At 35.7% G+C, this 16,497-nt stretch overlaps 1 protein-coding gene across 4 annotated transcripts in view; it reads right to left on the bottom strand.

Annotated features, from left to right (window-relative positions):
- The window catches only part of FANCI (FA complementation group I), a 63,932-nt gene that overhangs the window by 25,068 nt on the left and 22,367 nt on the right, over positions 1 to 16,497 (bottom strand). For all 4 annotated transcript variants that reach the window (XM_055556817.1, XM_055556816.1, XM_055556815.1 and 1 more), the window contains 8 exons: positions 16,408 to 16,497; positions 15,601 to 15,737; positions 12,490 to 12,670; positions 11,034 to 11,121; positions 5,153 to 5,283; positions 4,623 to 4,693; positions 3,718 to 3,832; positions 1,992 to 2,114 (listed from right to left, as the gene is read on the bottom strand). In XM_055556817.1, coding sequence (XP_055412792.1) covers positions 1,992 to 2,114; positions 3,718 to 3,832; positions 4,623 to 4,693; positions 5,153 to 5,283; positions 11,034 to 11,121; positions 12,490 to 12,670; positions 15,601 to 15,737; positions 16,408 to 16,497 — 936 coding nt within the window. The remainder of the gene's footprint in view (positions 1 to 1,991; positions 2,115 to 3,717; positions 3,833 to 4,622; positions 4,694 to 5,152; positions 5,284 to 11,033; positions 11,122 to 12,489; positions 12,671 to 15,600; positions 15,738 to 16,407) is intronic.

The following is a 16,497-nucleotide window of genomic DNA, read 5'->3' as shown; positions in this document are numbered from 1 at the left end:
TTTCACTCAATTTACAGATCTTTCTGATACTTAAAAATATTGACAATATTGATCATTCTATTCTGTGAACATTGCCTATCTTTCCAATTACTTAACTCTTCTTTAATTTCTCTCAGTGATATTTTGAGGTCTTCAGTGTACATATCTTGCATATACTTTGTGGAACCTCTCCTTAAGTATTTTTCATCTACTATAAATACTACTTTCACTTTTGAACTGTTTGTTGCTAGTAAGCAGAACTATAATTGACTATTACATGGTTACTGATCTTGTATTCTACAACCTTACTATATCATTTTTTGTAGACTCTTTGGTATGGTCTATGTACACTATGTGAATCAAGACAGCTTTACTTCATACTTTCAAATCTATGAGCCTTTATTTCTTTTTCTTGCCTTGTTGCATTGGATCAGACCTTCACTTCAATGTAGAACAGAAGTTTTGTGAACAAATATCCTGTTCCTGACCAGAAGAGAAACGCATTAAGTTCTCTCACTATTTAAATTAGATGTAGGATTCATAGACCCCTTTTATTAAATTGAGAAATTTCCCCTCTAATCCTCACTTGCAAAGAGTGTCTGAGATTTTTCATCACAAATGTTAAAACAAAGGTATTCTTAATCATTAAAAAAAAAAATTCAGTGCTTGACAGCATATGCTATAGACTTGAAAAAGTTCTATCTTTAACCTGCCAATGTGGTCATTCACAGTGGTACATTACTGTCAAACATTCAATGTGGTACAACAATATTCATAGTGAAAAACTGGAAGCCACAAAAATGCCCCCAAAATAAAAAAAAGTTAAATAAATTACTGTATACATAAAGAGCACTTTTTAGCATTCAAAATTATGTGGCAAAGAACATTTAATAAAATAGGAAATGCTTACAGCATAATATTAAGAGATAAAAAGCTAGAGAAATCTATGATTCCAATTTTGTGTAAGTATGCATATGAGTGGTAGGACTAGTAATAATAAAAAAATTTTTTTTCTATACTTTCTATATTTTTTACAATAAACCTGAAAAATCCAATGTCAGGTATGGTGCTTGGCAACTATGGTAGCTCAATAAATGCTATTTTAAAAATGCCAAATGAAAGTATAGCTGTGCTCTGAAATGACTTAAACTTAATCTACCTGCTAGATTACCTAATGTTCTCCATCCTATGAAATATGTGTGCTGAAGCACAAAGCATACTAAATGCTAGAAATTGTACTGCAGTCTCCCATGACTGCAGACTTTTGTTCCACTGGCTGAATTATATCCTAATTACAAGTCAGTAGTAATATTTGTTCCATTCATTTTTTGCTAATTGTACTGTCATTATGTAATCTACTCAAGACATTCTGTAAACTGTTGGAAACCAAGAGCAAAATGACAAGCTGTCTGGGGGAATTCCCTAGCAGTTCAGCCGTTAGAACTCTGCTCTTTCATTCCTGAGGGTGTGTGTTTAATCCCTGGTCAGGGAACTAAGATCCCACAAGGCATGCAAGCATGGCCAAAAAAAACCAAAACCCACTAAAAACACAAACAAAAAACCCCAAGAAGTTGTTTTTATGAAAACTAAGTTGAATATTTTGGAAATATTTAATAAAAGTAAATCTGTAAAACTGATTTCTGATGGATTGGGGGAGGGGTAAGACAATTCTAAAAACGGAAAAAACTGAACACATTTAGAAGATTTCTCTACTAAGACTAATCTGGAGTATTTTTCATACTCAAAAGCAAAAGAACTTTTCCTTAAAACAAAAGGCTGGTAAATTAACAGTACATTTAAATATTTCAAATGAAAATATTTAACATGTTTCAACTATTCTTTACGCTTCCTCACCTTCAATGAATTTTTGGCCAAGCATCAATAACTACTAGTCCTCACAGCACTAAATAAGAGCATATCTACTGTACTCTGGTAAGAAAAATTATTAAAATTAAAAGGATCAGTGGAGTTGGGGAGTGGAGTACTACATCCCTTTCACCCTATTGATTTACCTCATAAAGCATGAGTCGAACATCTGCCTGCTGACCTAAGCATCTCTTCAAACTATCCATGATCTCAAGGCAAAAGGTCTCATTGGCAACAGAATTGTAAGGGCTATGGATATCCACGTGGACCTGAAAGGAAGAGAGGTCAGTTCATGTAGATCTTACCTGAGTAAATATTAATAGTTCCATTAAGGAGTAAAATGAGCTGGTATTTTTGGTTAAAGAACCTTACATTTAGCTTTCCCCATATGGCATAACCCAGGGCTGAGGCAGACATTATAATCATTATCAGGCCATGATAAGTATCTTATTCCATTTTGGAATAAGAATTTTCAAGCACTTAAAAAAAATTAACTTTCTCATTCCTTAAGATTTTCCTTGGCAATGTGGTACAATATTCCTAAGTCACCTACTTAGGAAGGCACACAGATTATTTCATGCCACTAGAATTTAGTAGTCATAATAAACTTAATTTTACTTAAAAGGCTAAGGATTGAGCTCTTCTGAGGGTTCCATGAACTCCTGAGAGGTTTAGAGGCAGGTAGTTTTGTTTAGATATGGACATGACAAAGAATAATACTGCCTGTTTGATTTACATAATAATTTCAGCAATTATAGACCAAGAACCCTAATCCTTACTTCAGGCATCTTAGTGAGGTAGTTAATACTGCTGCTGCTGCTGCTGCTAAGTTGCTTCAGTCGTGTCCGACTCTGTGCGACCCCATAGACGGCAGCCCACCAGCTCCCCCGTCCCTGGGATTCTCCAGGCAAGAACACTGGAGTGGGTTGCCATTTCCTTCTGAGGTCAAATCCTAGTTCTACACTTTACTGGCTATATCACTTTGGGCAAATTATTTAACCTCTCTCAGTCTCAGTTTTCTTATATTTAAAATAGGGATATTAACCATTCATAAATGATATCCAGTGTTCCTAATATTTAATCTATGGCATAAGTTATAAACAAAAGTGCTGAGCTGTTGTAACAGCAATAAAGGATTCCTAAAGAAACTGCTATACAGATGTCTCTTATTTACAAATCATATTAGTACTGAATTTAAATGACAATTTTACTGCTGCAAAGCCTAGATTATCATATTATTGTAAAAAGCTTTGTTTTCTTAGATTACAGGTTTTATCAGGTGTGCAAATAAATAAACTATTAAAACTGAGGACAATAACAGTATTTAGCTAGAGGACTGCTGTGAAGGTTAAATGAGAAAATAAATGTAAAGCACTCAGAACAGTGTCTAGCACAGTGTTGTCCATTAGAAACACAATACAAATTACAAATGCAAGCTGTATATATAATATTAAATTTTCTAATAGCCAAATCAAAAGAGTAAAAAGAAATTGGTGAAATTAATTTTAACATTTTACTTAGCCCAACATAGCCAAAATATTATCTTAACACATCATCAAAATAAAAAATTATGAGATATTTTACACTTTTATCTCACACTAAGTCTTCAAAATCCAGTGTGTGTGTTTTATATATACAGCACAACTCAATTTGAACTAGCTACATTTCAATCAACATACAGTTCAAGAGCCAACTTGAAGCTAGAGGCTACCATACAGCAAATTTGCCATCAGTAAGTGATGGCTGATATTATCATCATCAGACCCTCAGTTTCAGGATCATCTGTACAACCAGAACCCGAGCAAAAAAATCTTTACATCAACTACTGCATCAGTGCACACATGATAAGCTGGTGTGAAAAAAAGTCCTTACCTGGCTAACACCAATAGACTGGCTGCACTGAGATGACGACAAGCTGCCTAAAACTTTAAAGTTCTTCAGTAGCAGTAAAAACCCAGCAACTGCAGATTTTCGGGCATCAAGCTGGCTAGCTCAGGAATAGACAGAGAAGTTACCAAACAGTACTGATTTCACAGGAATAAGATTCTGTGTCAGAAAAATCCAGTTAGTTATGTACAGAAAAAGAATGTGTATTAACAATGAAGAACAGAGCAAAATAAACATACTTAAAACAAGGCATAGCTGTTCACATCAATTAGGAAGGACAGGAATTCAGCTGAAGTTTTCATCTACTTAACCTCATGACACCATCTCTACTCTTCTCTATCCTGCTGACAAGCCTTTGTGGGCAGTGAGAACAAGAGTCCTGAGAGGCTGCACAATGAGTTGATAACTCAAACATAAGTACTAAACAGCAAAGGAAATTGTTGATTTTCTGAGTCTAAAGGAGACTTCCCTTCTACATAGAGGAGTGCAGTGCTTGGCATCTTGTAAACCCTCCATCCAGAGAAACCATTCATCTCACTGAGACTACAACATACAATGCTGGCCTATCACACACGCTTTTGGGAAAGGACTAACAAAAACTGTCAGCTCTACAACATGGAGAAACAGCATTTGGCTGCTTACTAGTTGCTCCTCTGAATACCCATGAGTGTACTATAATATGGACAATGTGATAATAATTTGGTATTTTATCCTTAAAGTAGCAAATTCTTTCCACAGTACTCATCTCATAATCCCTTTAGGAGATGGTACTGTCATCTCGATCGTGCATTAGAAATTTGCATGACTGCTGTACTAGAGGTGACTGCAGAGAGGACTTTAGGTAACATTAGAGAGCGTCACTTCCCAGGATCTCAGGGGATGCTACATACCTGGCAAACATGGCTTTCCGAAGGACAAGTATCAAGGAGTCTCTTATTGACATGCTGACTTTGAGAAGGGGCTGAAAGAGGAAGAATCAGTGTTAAAAGCAGCAATTTGTTTATTAGCCTTAGCACATTTCTATTCAATACTGTCACCATTTGGCTTAAGAAAGCTTGGTTCCATTTTATAAACACGCTGCAATGTTTATTGCACTTAGTAATAAGGAGAGTTAATACTAATGCTAAATTGAAACTAGTTGTGAATACCTTTATATCTACTGTCTTCAATTAATAATTTCCTAAGAGCCTTTCAATTACTTCACTGACTTGAAACAGAATCAAAGGAGAGAGAATAGTACTATGAAGAGGGGATAAACTTGGAAAATAGACCCTAGCTCAGTGCTTCTGCTCTTTTAATAGAAGGTTCTGTCTTAGAATCAAGGGAAATAGGATTTCTTATACATACATAATTATGAAGAAATACATCAGGCTTCCACTGCAACCTTGCTCATGAGCTGCTTAGGAGTCAAAAGACTTACCTGCACTGCCTTCAGCAGTCCTTGTACGGTTTGAACGGGCAGAAAGGACAAATAGTCAAAAGTTTCTATAACTTTAGATGAACAACTTTGAAGAACTAATGGTGAATACTTGATGATATCTGAAAGTAGGTCTGAAAAATGGAAGCTATGATCAGTTGCCTCCAATAACTAAAGAGGTTTTAAATAAAAGGAACATAAATATCGAAAAAGAAATGATAAAAAAGTTTTCTGCTCCTTTCTCAAGTAAGTAATATACATTTCTGCTGATCCTATATACTGTAAGGTCAATGGTAACCAGATACTTTAAAAAAATTTTATGTCTAAAAGAAAGGAAGAAACTCATTATAGTGCCTGAACAACCAGCACACACTGTCTTCATATTTCCAAGCTGAAATAAATCAATAAATATTTATGAATTTTTATTATAAACAAGCATAATTATATGGTCCTACAAGGAATACACAGAAACACAAAACATGGTCTCTCTTCCTTCAAGAATGATAATTTAGATGAAAATCATGAAAAATTTTCTTTTTTTAAAATTTTATTTTTAATTGGAGGATAATTACTTTACAATATTGTGCTGGTTTCTGCCATACATCAACATCAATCAGCCACAGGTATTCTTATGTTCCCTCCCTCTGAAACCTCCCTCCCATCTTCCAAGAAAAAAATATTTTAAAAGAATGAAAGAAGTAACAAAATCATATCAAGTATCTAATAATTCCAAACATTGTTCACTGTCTATGAAACAGTAGAGAATTTAAATAGGAGTGTAAAGAAAGTGATCATTATGGGATGGTATGCTTTAGGTGAGCAAAGAGGAAAAGGAAATTTAAGTTAGATTCTAAAGAATGCACAAAGAAACAGGGAAAGGTCCAAGTAAAAGTACAGGAAGGTAAGTGTAAGACATATTCAAAGGATGGTGGGGAACTCTGTGGAGGTGGGGTGAAGGATTCAGAAAAGTAAATAACGGAAGTTAATGCTGGAAAGTGAGGTTCAATCAAATTGTCAGGGGCTTTTTTGGGTTTTTTTGGCCATGCCATGTGGCATCTAGGATCTTAAGTTTTGAAACCAGGGATGAACCCAGGCTCACATCAGTGAAAGCACCAAGTCCTAACCACCGGACAGCCAGGGTACTCCATCAAGAACTTGAAATAAGAGGATAAAGACCTGGTCATTTATGAAACAAGGTACTGGTGATTTCTGGGTGACGGACAGATGTTTGGGGAATACTGTTCTGGTAGCGATTTGCAGGGTGAATTGCTGCAGAGAGAAAAGAAAGCAGGGAAGCCAGTTAGGAAGCTGCTGCAGTAGCCTAAATGGAAGGTTATAAGGTTGGGAATTAGACAAATTGATGTCTGTGTGTAGCAGAGAGGGTATAAAAAAGAAGATAAAAACTATGAGGGAAAGAATGAGAGAACTTAGGTACCAAATGTATTCCAGAAGATTAAAAGAAATTCTAGCCTCTGGGACTCAGACATCCATGTTTCAGCTAACAGAAATAGGGACAAAGAAAGAGGAGGTTGTTCGAAGGAAACGGTATTACATTTGAAATAAAAGGAAAAAAAAAAAGCTAAATGGAAACAGCTAGCAGGAATGAAGGCACTCAGGCACTGAACTAAGCAAATAGTCCTGACATAAAGATTTGGGAGCCATGCCCACAAAAGCCCCCCCCACAAAAAAAAACCAAAACAAAACTGAAATCATGAGAACAGAGGTGATGATATCTACAAGTAAGAGAATGTATAAAAAGAGGAAGAGACACTTTCCACCACAATGGAGTAACACTAACCAGTTATCTTCACTTTAAACACCTACAACAAAACAAGCCAAATTACATAAAGCAACAATTTTCAAACACTGGATAATAAGCAGTACACAAAATGATCCCTGAGAGAGGGAAATACATGAGGAGAGGCTTATAATTGTCCCATGTTACTGCCTGGAGAGCTTCTAGACAGGAACACAGAGAAAAACTGAGAACCCAGTGGTCTTCCTGAGTTAAAGAGACAGAGCTGAGAGTTCAGGAAAGCCAAGGCAGCTAGCACTAGCAAGGAAAGGGCTGCAGTGAAATCACCCTGGAGATGGCAGGGAGCTCTCCTTGCATGTGAGCTGAGTGCTCCTCAGTACATGTATGTCAAAAAACAACCTGAGTGAAGCTAAAAGTTACTGGCAAGGAGTACACAAATCCATTCTCTGAGGTCATAAAGGGCAGGAAATAGTTCACATTCACAACACCCACACTGTACACACCTCATAATATACAAGGAACATTGCTTTAATTGCAGCATCAAGTTGGCCCTAGATTAAAAGCTGAATGGTCTTTCATAACACAACATAGAAATAATCATCAAAAGGATTAAATACTTTCCAAGAAACAAGTGAAAGTGAAGTTGCTCAGTTGTGTCTGACTCTTTGTGACCCCATGGACTGCAGCCCACCAGGCTCCTCCATCTATGGAATTTTCTAGGCAAGAGTACTGGAGTGGTTTGCCATTTCCTTCTCCAGGGGATCTTTCCAACTCAGGGATCAAACCCAGGTCTCCCGCATTGCAGGCAGACGCTTTACCATCTGAGCCACCAGGGAACTTAAAGCTCAAGAATATGTGAAGGAAAAAAAAATCCAGCAAATCAACAATGTGAAACTCATAAAGTCTGCCATCCGATCAAAACTTATTAATGATGCAAAAAAGCAGGAAAACACAACTCATGATGAAGACGACATAAATCAACAAAAACATCAGAAACAACACAATGATAGAATTAGTAGACCTAACCTAAATAACACACTTCTAAATAACCCATGCATTAAAGAACAAATCACAAGAGAAATGAAAAAGTATGTGGAATGGAATGAAAATAAAAAACAAAATTTATAGGATGCAGCTAAAGCAATGTTTAGATGGAAATTTACAGTGTAACGCCTGTATTGAAAAAAAAAGAGAAAGACCTCAAATTAATGACACATGCATTTAACCAAAGGTAGCACAGACTAAACCCAAGGTAAGAAGTAGAAAGGACACAAAAAAGCACACAAATCAATAAAAACTAAAAACAGAAAAACAACAGAGAAACTCAATGAAATGAAAAGCTGGTTCTTAGAAAAAAATTAATAAAATTGATAAACCTCTTGCTGCTGCTGCTAAGTCACTTCAGTCGTGTCTGACTCTGTGCAACCCCATAGATGGCAGCCCACCAGGCTCCCCCGTCCCTGGGATTCTCCAGGCAAGAACACTGGAGTGGGTTGCCATTTCCTTCTCCAATGCAGGAAAGTGAAAAGTAAAAGTGAAGTCACTCAGTCGTGTCCGACTCTTAGCGAACCCATGGACTGCAGCCTACCAGGCTTCTCCATCCATGGGATTTTCCAGGCAAGAGTACTGGAGTGGGATGCCACTGCCTTCTCCGAAACCTCTTGCTGATAAACACAGTATTCTAATAATACTGTATTTTATGGACTCTGAAATCTAAAATTTTCATGTATCAAGAAATATTCTTCTATTGATTTTTTTCACCCACTTTAAAAAAGCAAAATGAACCCAATGCAAGCAAGAGGAAGGAAATAATAAAAAGCAAAATTTGGTGAAATTGAAAATAAAAGACCAACAGAGAAAATTCAAACTAAAATCTCATTCTTTGAAAGGCTGTAAGCTGACAAGTTTCTAAGCCAGATTGATAAAGAAAAAAAGACAAATCACTGATATCAAGAATGCCTGAGTTTGCAGATGACATGATTTCTATGTAGAAAATCTTGAAGAATTGCTGAAAAGCTACTAGAACTAATAAATGGGTTTAGCATGGCTGCAGGCGATAAGGTCAACATTAAAAAAGCAACTATTTCTACATGACAAGTTAACAATCACAAATTTAAAAATTTTTAAATACTATTTACAACAGTGTCAAAAGAATGAAATAGGGATCAACTGACAAAAGATACAAGATACACACACTAAAAATATAGAAGAGTGTTGAAAGAAATTGAAGACCTAAATAAATGGAGAGATATACTGTATTCATGAGTTAGAAGACTCAATATGGTTAAGATGCCAATTCTCTTCCACATTAATCCATAGATTTGAGGCAATCTCCATCAAAACTTGAGCAGGCTTTTTATAAAACTTGACAAACTGATTAGTAAATTTACTTGGAAATATAAAGGACCTACAATAGCCAAAATTATTTTGAAAAATAACAAAGTTAAAGGACTTATACTACTGATTCTAAGACTCAATATGAAGCTATAGCAATCAAGACATAACAGAGCTCACTGGAATAGAAGATTCCTAAAATAGATCCACACATTATATAGTTAGTTGATTTCAATAAAGACGCCATAGTAATTCAACGAAGGAAAGATAATCTTTTCAAAAAACTGTGCTGGAACAATTGGATAGCTATAAGCAAAAAAAACAAACTCGGTTATATTACACCATACACAGAATTTAACAAAACTGGATCATACATTTAAGTACAATAGATGAAAACATAAAACTTCTAGTAGAAAATATAGGAGAAACGTTAGGGACCTTGGATTTGGCAAAAAAATTTTTTAAATACATGACACAAAAAGCAGCAACTATACAAAGAAATTGATGAACTGACAAAAATATTTGCTCTTCAAATGACATTGTTACAAAAATTAAAAGTCAAACCACAGACCAGGAGAAAATATTTGCTAAACATGTATCTGACAAAGGATTTTGAAAAATCTCAAAATTATGCTGAAAAAGCTAAACCAAAAGGAAAAAGGAAAAAAAAAGGTACATATTGTAGGATTCCATTTACACAAAATATTTAAAATCTATAGTGACAGAAAGCAGACCAGACTAGATAGGAGGTCAGGGAAGGAAAAGAGAGATGCAAGAACAAATCAGAAAAAGGCACCAGGAAACATTTCTGGGTGATAGATAGGTTCATGGGCTTCCCCAGTGGCTCAGCAGGTGAAGAATCTGCTTGCAATGCAGGAGATAAGGGTTCAATACCCAGGTTGGGAAGATCCCCTAGAGGAGGGCATGGCAAACCACTCCAGTATTCTTGCCAGGGAAATCCCATGGACAGAGGAGTCTGGCAGGCTATAGTCCAGGAGGTTGCAAAGAGTTGGACATGACTGAAAACTCAGTGCACACACAGATATGTTCATCTTGACTGTGGTGTACACACACACCAAAAGTCAGACTGTTATACTGTAAATATGTGTACATTACTGTACCTCATTGTATTTCAGTAAAGCTGAATGTAAAGAAAGAAAAGAAGTAGAATGAAATGTCAAGCATAGAACTTTGGAGAACCTTGACATTTAAGGATAGAAGAAAGAAAACCAATCTCTAAGAAGAAAGAAAAACTGATCAAAGGCAGGATAAAAGATGCAAACTATTACAGTTATCAGAGAACTTCAGGAGAGTTATACATAGTGTAGAATGAAAAGGAAATTAAGAAAGTTGGTGATTAAGATGAGTGGATTTAGGCATTAGGAAATATGTATTAAAAAAACAAAAAATTCAGAGGTCACCAAAGAGACCAAAGAGGTCACCAAATGACCACTGGTCACTCTGACCAATGAAGTCAGAATGTCAAGGGTTAAGAGAATGGGAGGTCAATAAGTAGATAGAAGGACAGGACTCACTTGACAATTATTAAAACGAAAAAGAGAGAAAGTTGATGCAAAGTAGAAGTTTCACTCATTAGTTATATGCTCCTTTCCTTCTTGACAACCCTAGACAATATAAATGAATTTATTTTTACTGGCATCATAATCAAAGATCTTGCATTAATCTTGCATTAATCTACTATATCATTAAGGTTTTTTCCCAGGATCCAAAGCATTATGACATTTAAATAAAAATATTACTGACAACTTTTTCCACCCTTTCAAAGTTCAATACCTAAGAAATGATTGATGGGGGAGGATGCTCTGGTAACAACCCTGTTGAGGACCTGCTCCAGAATTTCTTGTCTGATCATCTCATGGATCTAAAAGGAACAGAAGAATCAATAAAATATTCCTTGGTGACCTTCAGCTTACAATTGTATTAATACCTATTAGGCAGAATAAACAAAAGTTTGAATATGGGTAAAACTGGACTGCTTATTTCAAAGACAAACATTATGTGAATCATCTGGAAAGAATCATTCAATTCTCATCCTGTACTCAAATGATTCATTAACCAGGCAAATTTTATTAGCCTTATAGAGAGATCATATGAAAGTACTGCTACATGTAAGTAAGGTCCAGCAGCAAACAGGAATAATTCTACCTAGGTATCTACTATTATGTCAATGTCCATATTTCTGACAGTAAGCACAACTTTCATATTAAAATTTAAAAGCCCATAAAAAACCCTGAAAAATCTAGAAAATCTTCACCAACCCTGTCCTCAGTTTCTAGAAGCAGAGTAGTTGCCTTAAAAAAGACCTGTTTTGAAATTTTACTTGAACTTTAGCTAAATTTCATACCTGAACTTGATTACTTTCAGTAGAGACTGATTTCTTTCAGACTCTGGACTAATAATTTGATTATTAGTAAATTCTATGTTCTACAGATACCGTGACAAAGCCAACAACTGTGTGAACCAAGTAGAACCTTGATTTTAAAAAAAGACTAATTTTAAAACAAAAAATATTAAGTCTCTTATTCTAAGAATGTTTTAAAATCATATTACTGTTAAAGAGTCATGTGTATCTAACACATAACCCTCAAGGACTATTATATGGTATTCACTTTACTTCTGGATCAGAACATCAGATTTACATTTAAATTGACCTCCAAATAACACTGTTAGCAGATACTTTTGGTGTGTAGATACACTGAAGAATGGATGTCAAGATGACTTACAGAAATCACTAGCAAAGCAAATTTGTTTAGCCTCAGATATGATCTTACTTAGATTGAGATAACAATCGTAATATGGTAATGAATTAAAAGAATATGAATTTCCCATTTGGGGTTCTTCAAAAACAATAAACCAATAGGCATGATTCTTCAAGTTTGATGTTCTACAGCGACCTAAAAGATTATTTTTTGTATAAGGGAAAAAAAAAAAATCCAGAAATGATTTACTGCTGGAGGAAGAAGAGGAAATCATAAGGAAGCTAACCTATATTCAAACTTCTAAGAAATGGTCAGAAAGAACAGAAATTAGAATAGATGAAAAACTCAGATAAAGACTGAGAAAGTATTCATCAAACTGCATCTATTAATGTTTCCACTATTATCCCAGTTTCTGTTCTCAGAAACTGCTACATACTCAAATTGCCCAGTCCCCCAAACTCCCAGGTGAATGCCCTATTTGTAATATAATAAAACAAAATGAGGGAATGGTTGCTGAACTCGAGTCTCACCTTGAAAGTTTCCAATAGGATATTAGCTCCCAGCTTACAAGCATGCTGGTTTGGCATTCTAGAAAGACCTGAGCTGGTTTCAGCAGTTTTTCCATCAAGAATCTTCTTTGGCCCATAGGAATCCATTAAAATGAAGCCAAATTCTACCAAGCCCTGAGTAACATGATCCCAACTATGAACACTGCAGGAAAACAAAGTTTAGTTAAGAAGAAAAACTTAATAAAACACCTTACCTCTACATTCTTTGCCATGTTACACATTTCCCAAACCTGACCTGTATAACCAACACTCCACATGAGTCTTTCCTTTTCATGTACCCTTAATCTGGCAAAATTCTGAATTTTTGGAGGAACAGTAATGGGGAATTGGTAGGCAAGCAATCTCTACTGACAGATCACCATGAAAATCCAGAAACTATGGAACATGAAGTAACATATGGAAGAAACTGGAATATTTCAGTGTACAGATCATTAGAGATTGCCATTCAAGATTTCATGACTACATTTTAATTTCTGCTTCTACTATTCCCCTCATGCCAATAACAACACTTATATACATATGCTTACAAGTTTGTCTTCCTCTCTAGATTGAGATTCTCTATGGTGGAGAGCACACTGTAGTCATATTTTTGCTCATAGAGCCTAGCACAAATTCTGGCATATAGAAGGCACTTGGTAAATATTTATAGTAGGAACATTTATATTCATATTTATTTCATATTCATATTTATAGTAGGAATAGGACTGATGAATGAATGGATTTCAAAAGCATGAAATAAAACTACAACCAACCTTTGGAAAGCAAGAGAATCCCTGGTGATTTTATACCACTTAATGTTACCCACTATAGTGGAAATCATGTTTATAATAACCTTTATATCATTACATCTACCTGCTAAACAGCAACAAATTATAATACAGCATTAAAGAATGAAACAGTTGTGAATAGATTCTCATAACATTCTGACAGATTTTAACAACAGTCACACTCTGGGGATCTGGGATCAAGATAATAAAATGAGTACATGCTCCATTTTTCCCAACATGAATACTTACAAATGACAGAAAAGATAGATATAACCGTGTGTGAATGTCTATATGTGGTGCATGCATACAATCCATGATAATGTGGAAAAATAAGAGGTGCTTTGACTGTCTAGAAATTATGAAGAATCCTTAAAAAATGAAAGTAATAGAAGGAAAAAAGAAATCATAGACAGCATTATGCAGACTGAAAGGGTGCCTCCAAAAGCGGAAGCCAAGGGCAGGTATGCTGGGAACTGGAAGGAACCCTGGGCAACTTTTGTGGTGACTGGCTAGGATACCCCTGAATGAAGTTCAGTACACATCAGCCTTCTCCACCTTTTTCTCCAAGACCTCACTGCATCTGGGGCCTGAGAGGCAGAGCAGCACTCTGAGAGGATGACAACACGCTGGAGGATGAGGGAGACACCATACCTAGAAGATGAGCCCCTGGTACATCCTACTGCTATCCTCGTATCACTGAGGTAGAGTGTGTTAGATAAATACAGCACTCTCAGACAAACTAATGGGGAACGTCAAATACAATAATAAGGAAGTAAGCAATCACCAAATACGAGAAAATAATACGACCAGGAAAGAGAAGCACCAAACTCAACAAAGAGAACCAATCCTACGGGAAAAGATTAATGGAACAAATAGAAGATTTTAAAAGTCTAATGAATATTCTCAGAGAAAAGAGATTATCACAAGAAACAAAAAAATAAACTGTTATGAAAAAACAACCAAGTGGAAATTTTGGAAATAAAAAACATGATGGATAGAGTGAAAACCTCAGCAGATGGCCTAAGAATAAAATGCACAGAACTGAAGAAGTAACTAAAGAGTGAGCTCAGGAATTTTTGTTTTATTTTGGCTGTGCCAAGTGTTAGTTGTGGCATGCAGGATCTAGTTCTCTGATTAGGAATCAAACCCAGGGCTCCTGCATTGGGAGCATGGAGTTTTAGCCACTGGACCATGAGCAAAGTCCCAGGAATTTTTGTAGAACTTGACATAAAAAGACAAAAATACATAAAATATGAAAGAAAAATTGAGACACAGTATACAGAGCAAGATATTCCAAGAGAAAAAGGAGAGAGTACTCAAAAAAAAAATGAAGAAAACATTTCAAGAGGAAATACATGAATCCTTATAGTGGAAGGGTACACTAAACACCAAGCAGAAATCAGATGGGCCAAAGTATGAAATTCAAAAGACAAATGCAAACAAAGAAACCAGTAAAATAATGAAGTCTAAGTAAGTATTGCTTGTTAGTAATAATGCTGAACAAGAAGGAAGTGGAGAAATTGTGCCCTAAAGTTCTCATTTTGGAGAGAAGAGGCAGTTACAATCCATTTTGCTACAAAATGTCTTATCTGTAATGTGAAAGAGTTCATATGTGATTGGTACAGACGGGAGTAAGTACAACCTAGAGGTTGTATTGGTTCATAGTGATTTTTTTCCTAGTACATTAATGTTTTGCACCTTCAAATTATCTGCAGGTAAGCACAGAAATTGTCAACAGAGCTAAATACAGCAAACCAAAACCACAAAAAAAGCATGACTCAGTAAAGAATATTATAACGGCCGATGTATACATGTATACAATGAAATACAACATTAACCATGAAAATAACAACCAGGATGGTAACCAGTGTTTTTTTTCTATTTTTTCTATTTTTATTTCTATATTTGGTTAAAGATAGATTTGCCTAAAACTGCTAGTCTGTTGTCTAAAACTACTAATTCAATTCCATCCATCAGTCCCAAACTCCAACAGTTCACAGTAAAAAAAACTTTTTTATTTACCTAAAAAGCCAATGAAGACTTAGACCAACAGAGTAGTAATAGTATGAAAGGAGCCGACTTCAGTTTCGTATTCTTGCTAACAAGGTGGCCAAGAAATCAAGCCTTGGGATTTAAGAATCTGTTGATACAGGGGAAGTCTGCTTGATCAATTTTAAGGGATTTAAACCTTGATATGTGAAGTCAACAACTATAGTCAACAGTTTTCTCTGATGGGCCATAAGTATGGTACCACACTGCATTTTCTAGCACTAAATAGCTTAAACCTTATGGTTCATAAACTTACCTATTATTTACCACTTCCAAGATCATGGTTGAAATACAACATTCGTTAGGAAATAGACTCTGAAGATATTTTGAGCCTTGGAGAAGCTGAAGATCCTTAAAGTTTTTTATAACTGAAGACTTTAAAAAGTCAAACACCTAACATGATGAAAGAAATAGGAAAATGAAGCAAAAAATGTATAGCCCATACTAGAGAATCTTAACCCTGTAACTGTTCCTACTTGCTGCCACACACTCATATCCCTACAACTGTTTCACTAGATGAGCATGACGCAAATATTATAACTTTCAGTGAGAACTTAAAGGAGCTGAAGACATGCCTGACTTGAGAGAAAAATGGCTAAAAATCAATATTACCCACACCCAGGGAAACACATATGAGAAAAAAGGGTAAAGGATTTTACATTTTCATTCTCGCAAATAATATTTCTAAGAAATATTCCTTGACCAAGTTGAAACCTATTCTCATTAATTTCAACTTGGTCAAGGAATATTTCTTAGAAAGCTACAACATAATACGACTGCTATGAATACCCAGCTAAACTTGCCATTCTTGCTACCTGGACTGTGTGATGTTCCCACCGCTATTCCCATCTCAGCCCCTGGCTTGCCACATAGTTGGAAACAGAAGTATAAATCATGTATCTGAAGAAGTCTTCAAGCAGCTCCCAGAGAAGAGTGTGGGCCTACATTCTTACAGGGGAATTTGCTGCTGGCAGGATGGGAGTGAAATTGTTTAGGAAAGGATAAACAGGCTCTTATACTCCTTATCAACTACAGAAGGAAACCAAAAGTCACTCATAAATACCTGTTCCTCAAATCTTTGTATTCTTGTTACAGAGAGCAAGAGGGCGATGCTGAAAGGACAAATACTGCTGAAATCTCCTTGCTGTGTTGC

The sequence above is a fragment of the Bubalus kerabau genome, chromosome 19 (assembly GCF_029407905.1).
Source record: "Bubalus kerabau isolate K-KA32 ecotype Philippines breed swamp buffalo chromosome 19, PCC_UOA_SB_1v2, whole genome shotgun sequence".
Lineage (NCBI taxonomy): Eukaryota > Metazoa > Chordata > Mammalia > Artiodactyla > Bovidae > Bubalus > Bubalus kerabau.
The sequence above is the reverse complement of the archived record's forward strand: the minus strand, read 5'-3'. Positions and strand labels throughout refer to the sequence as shown.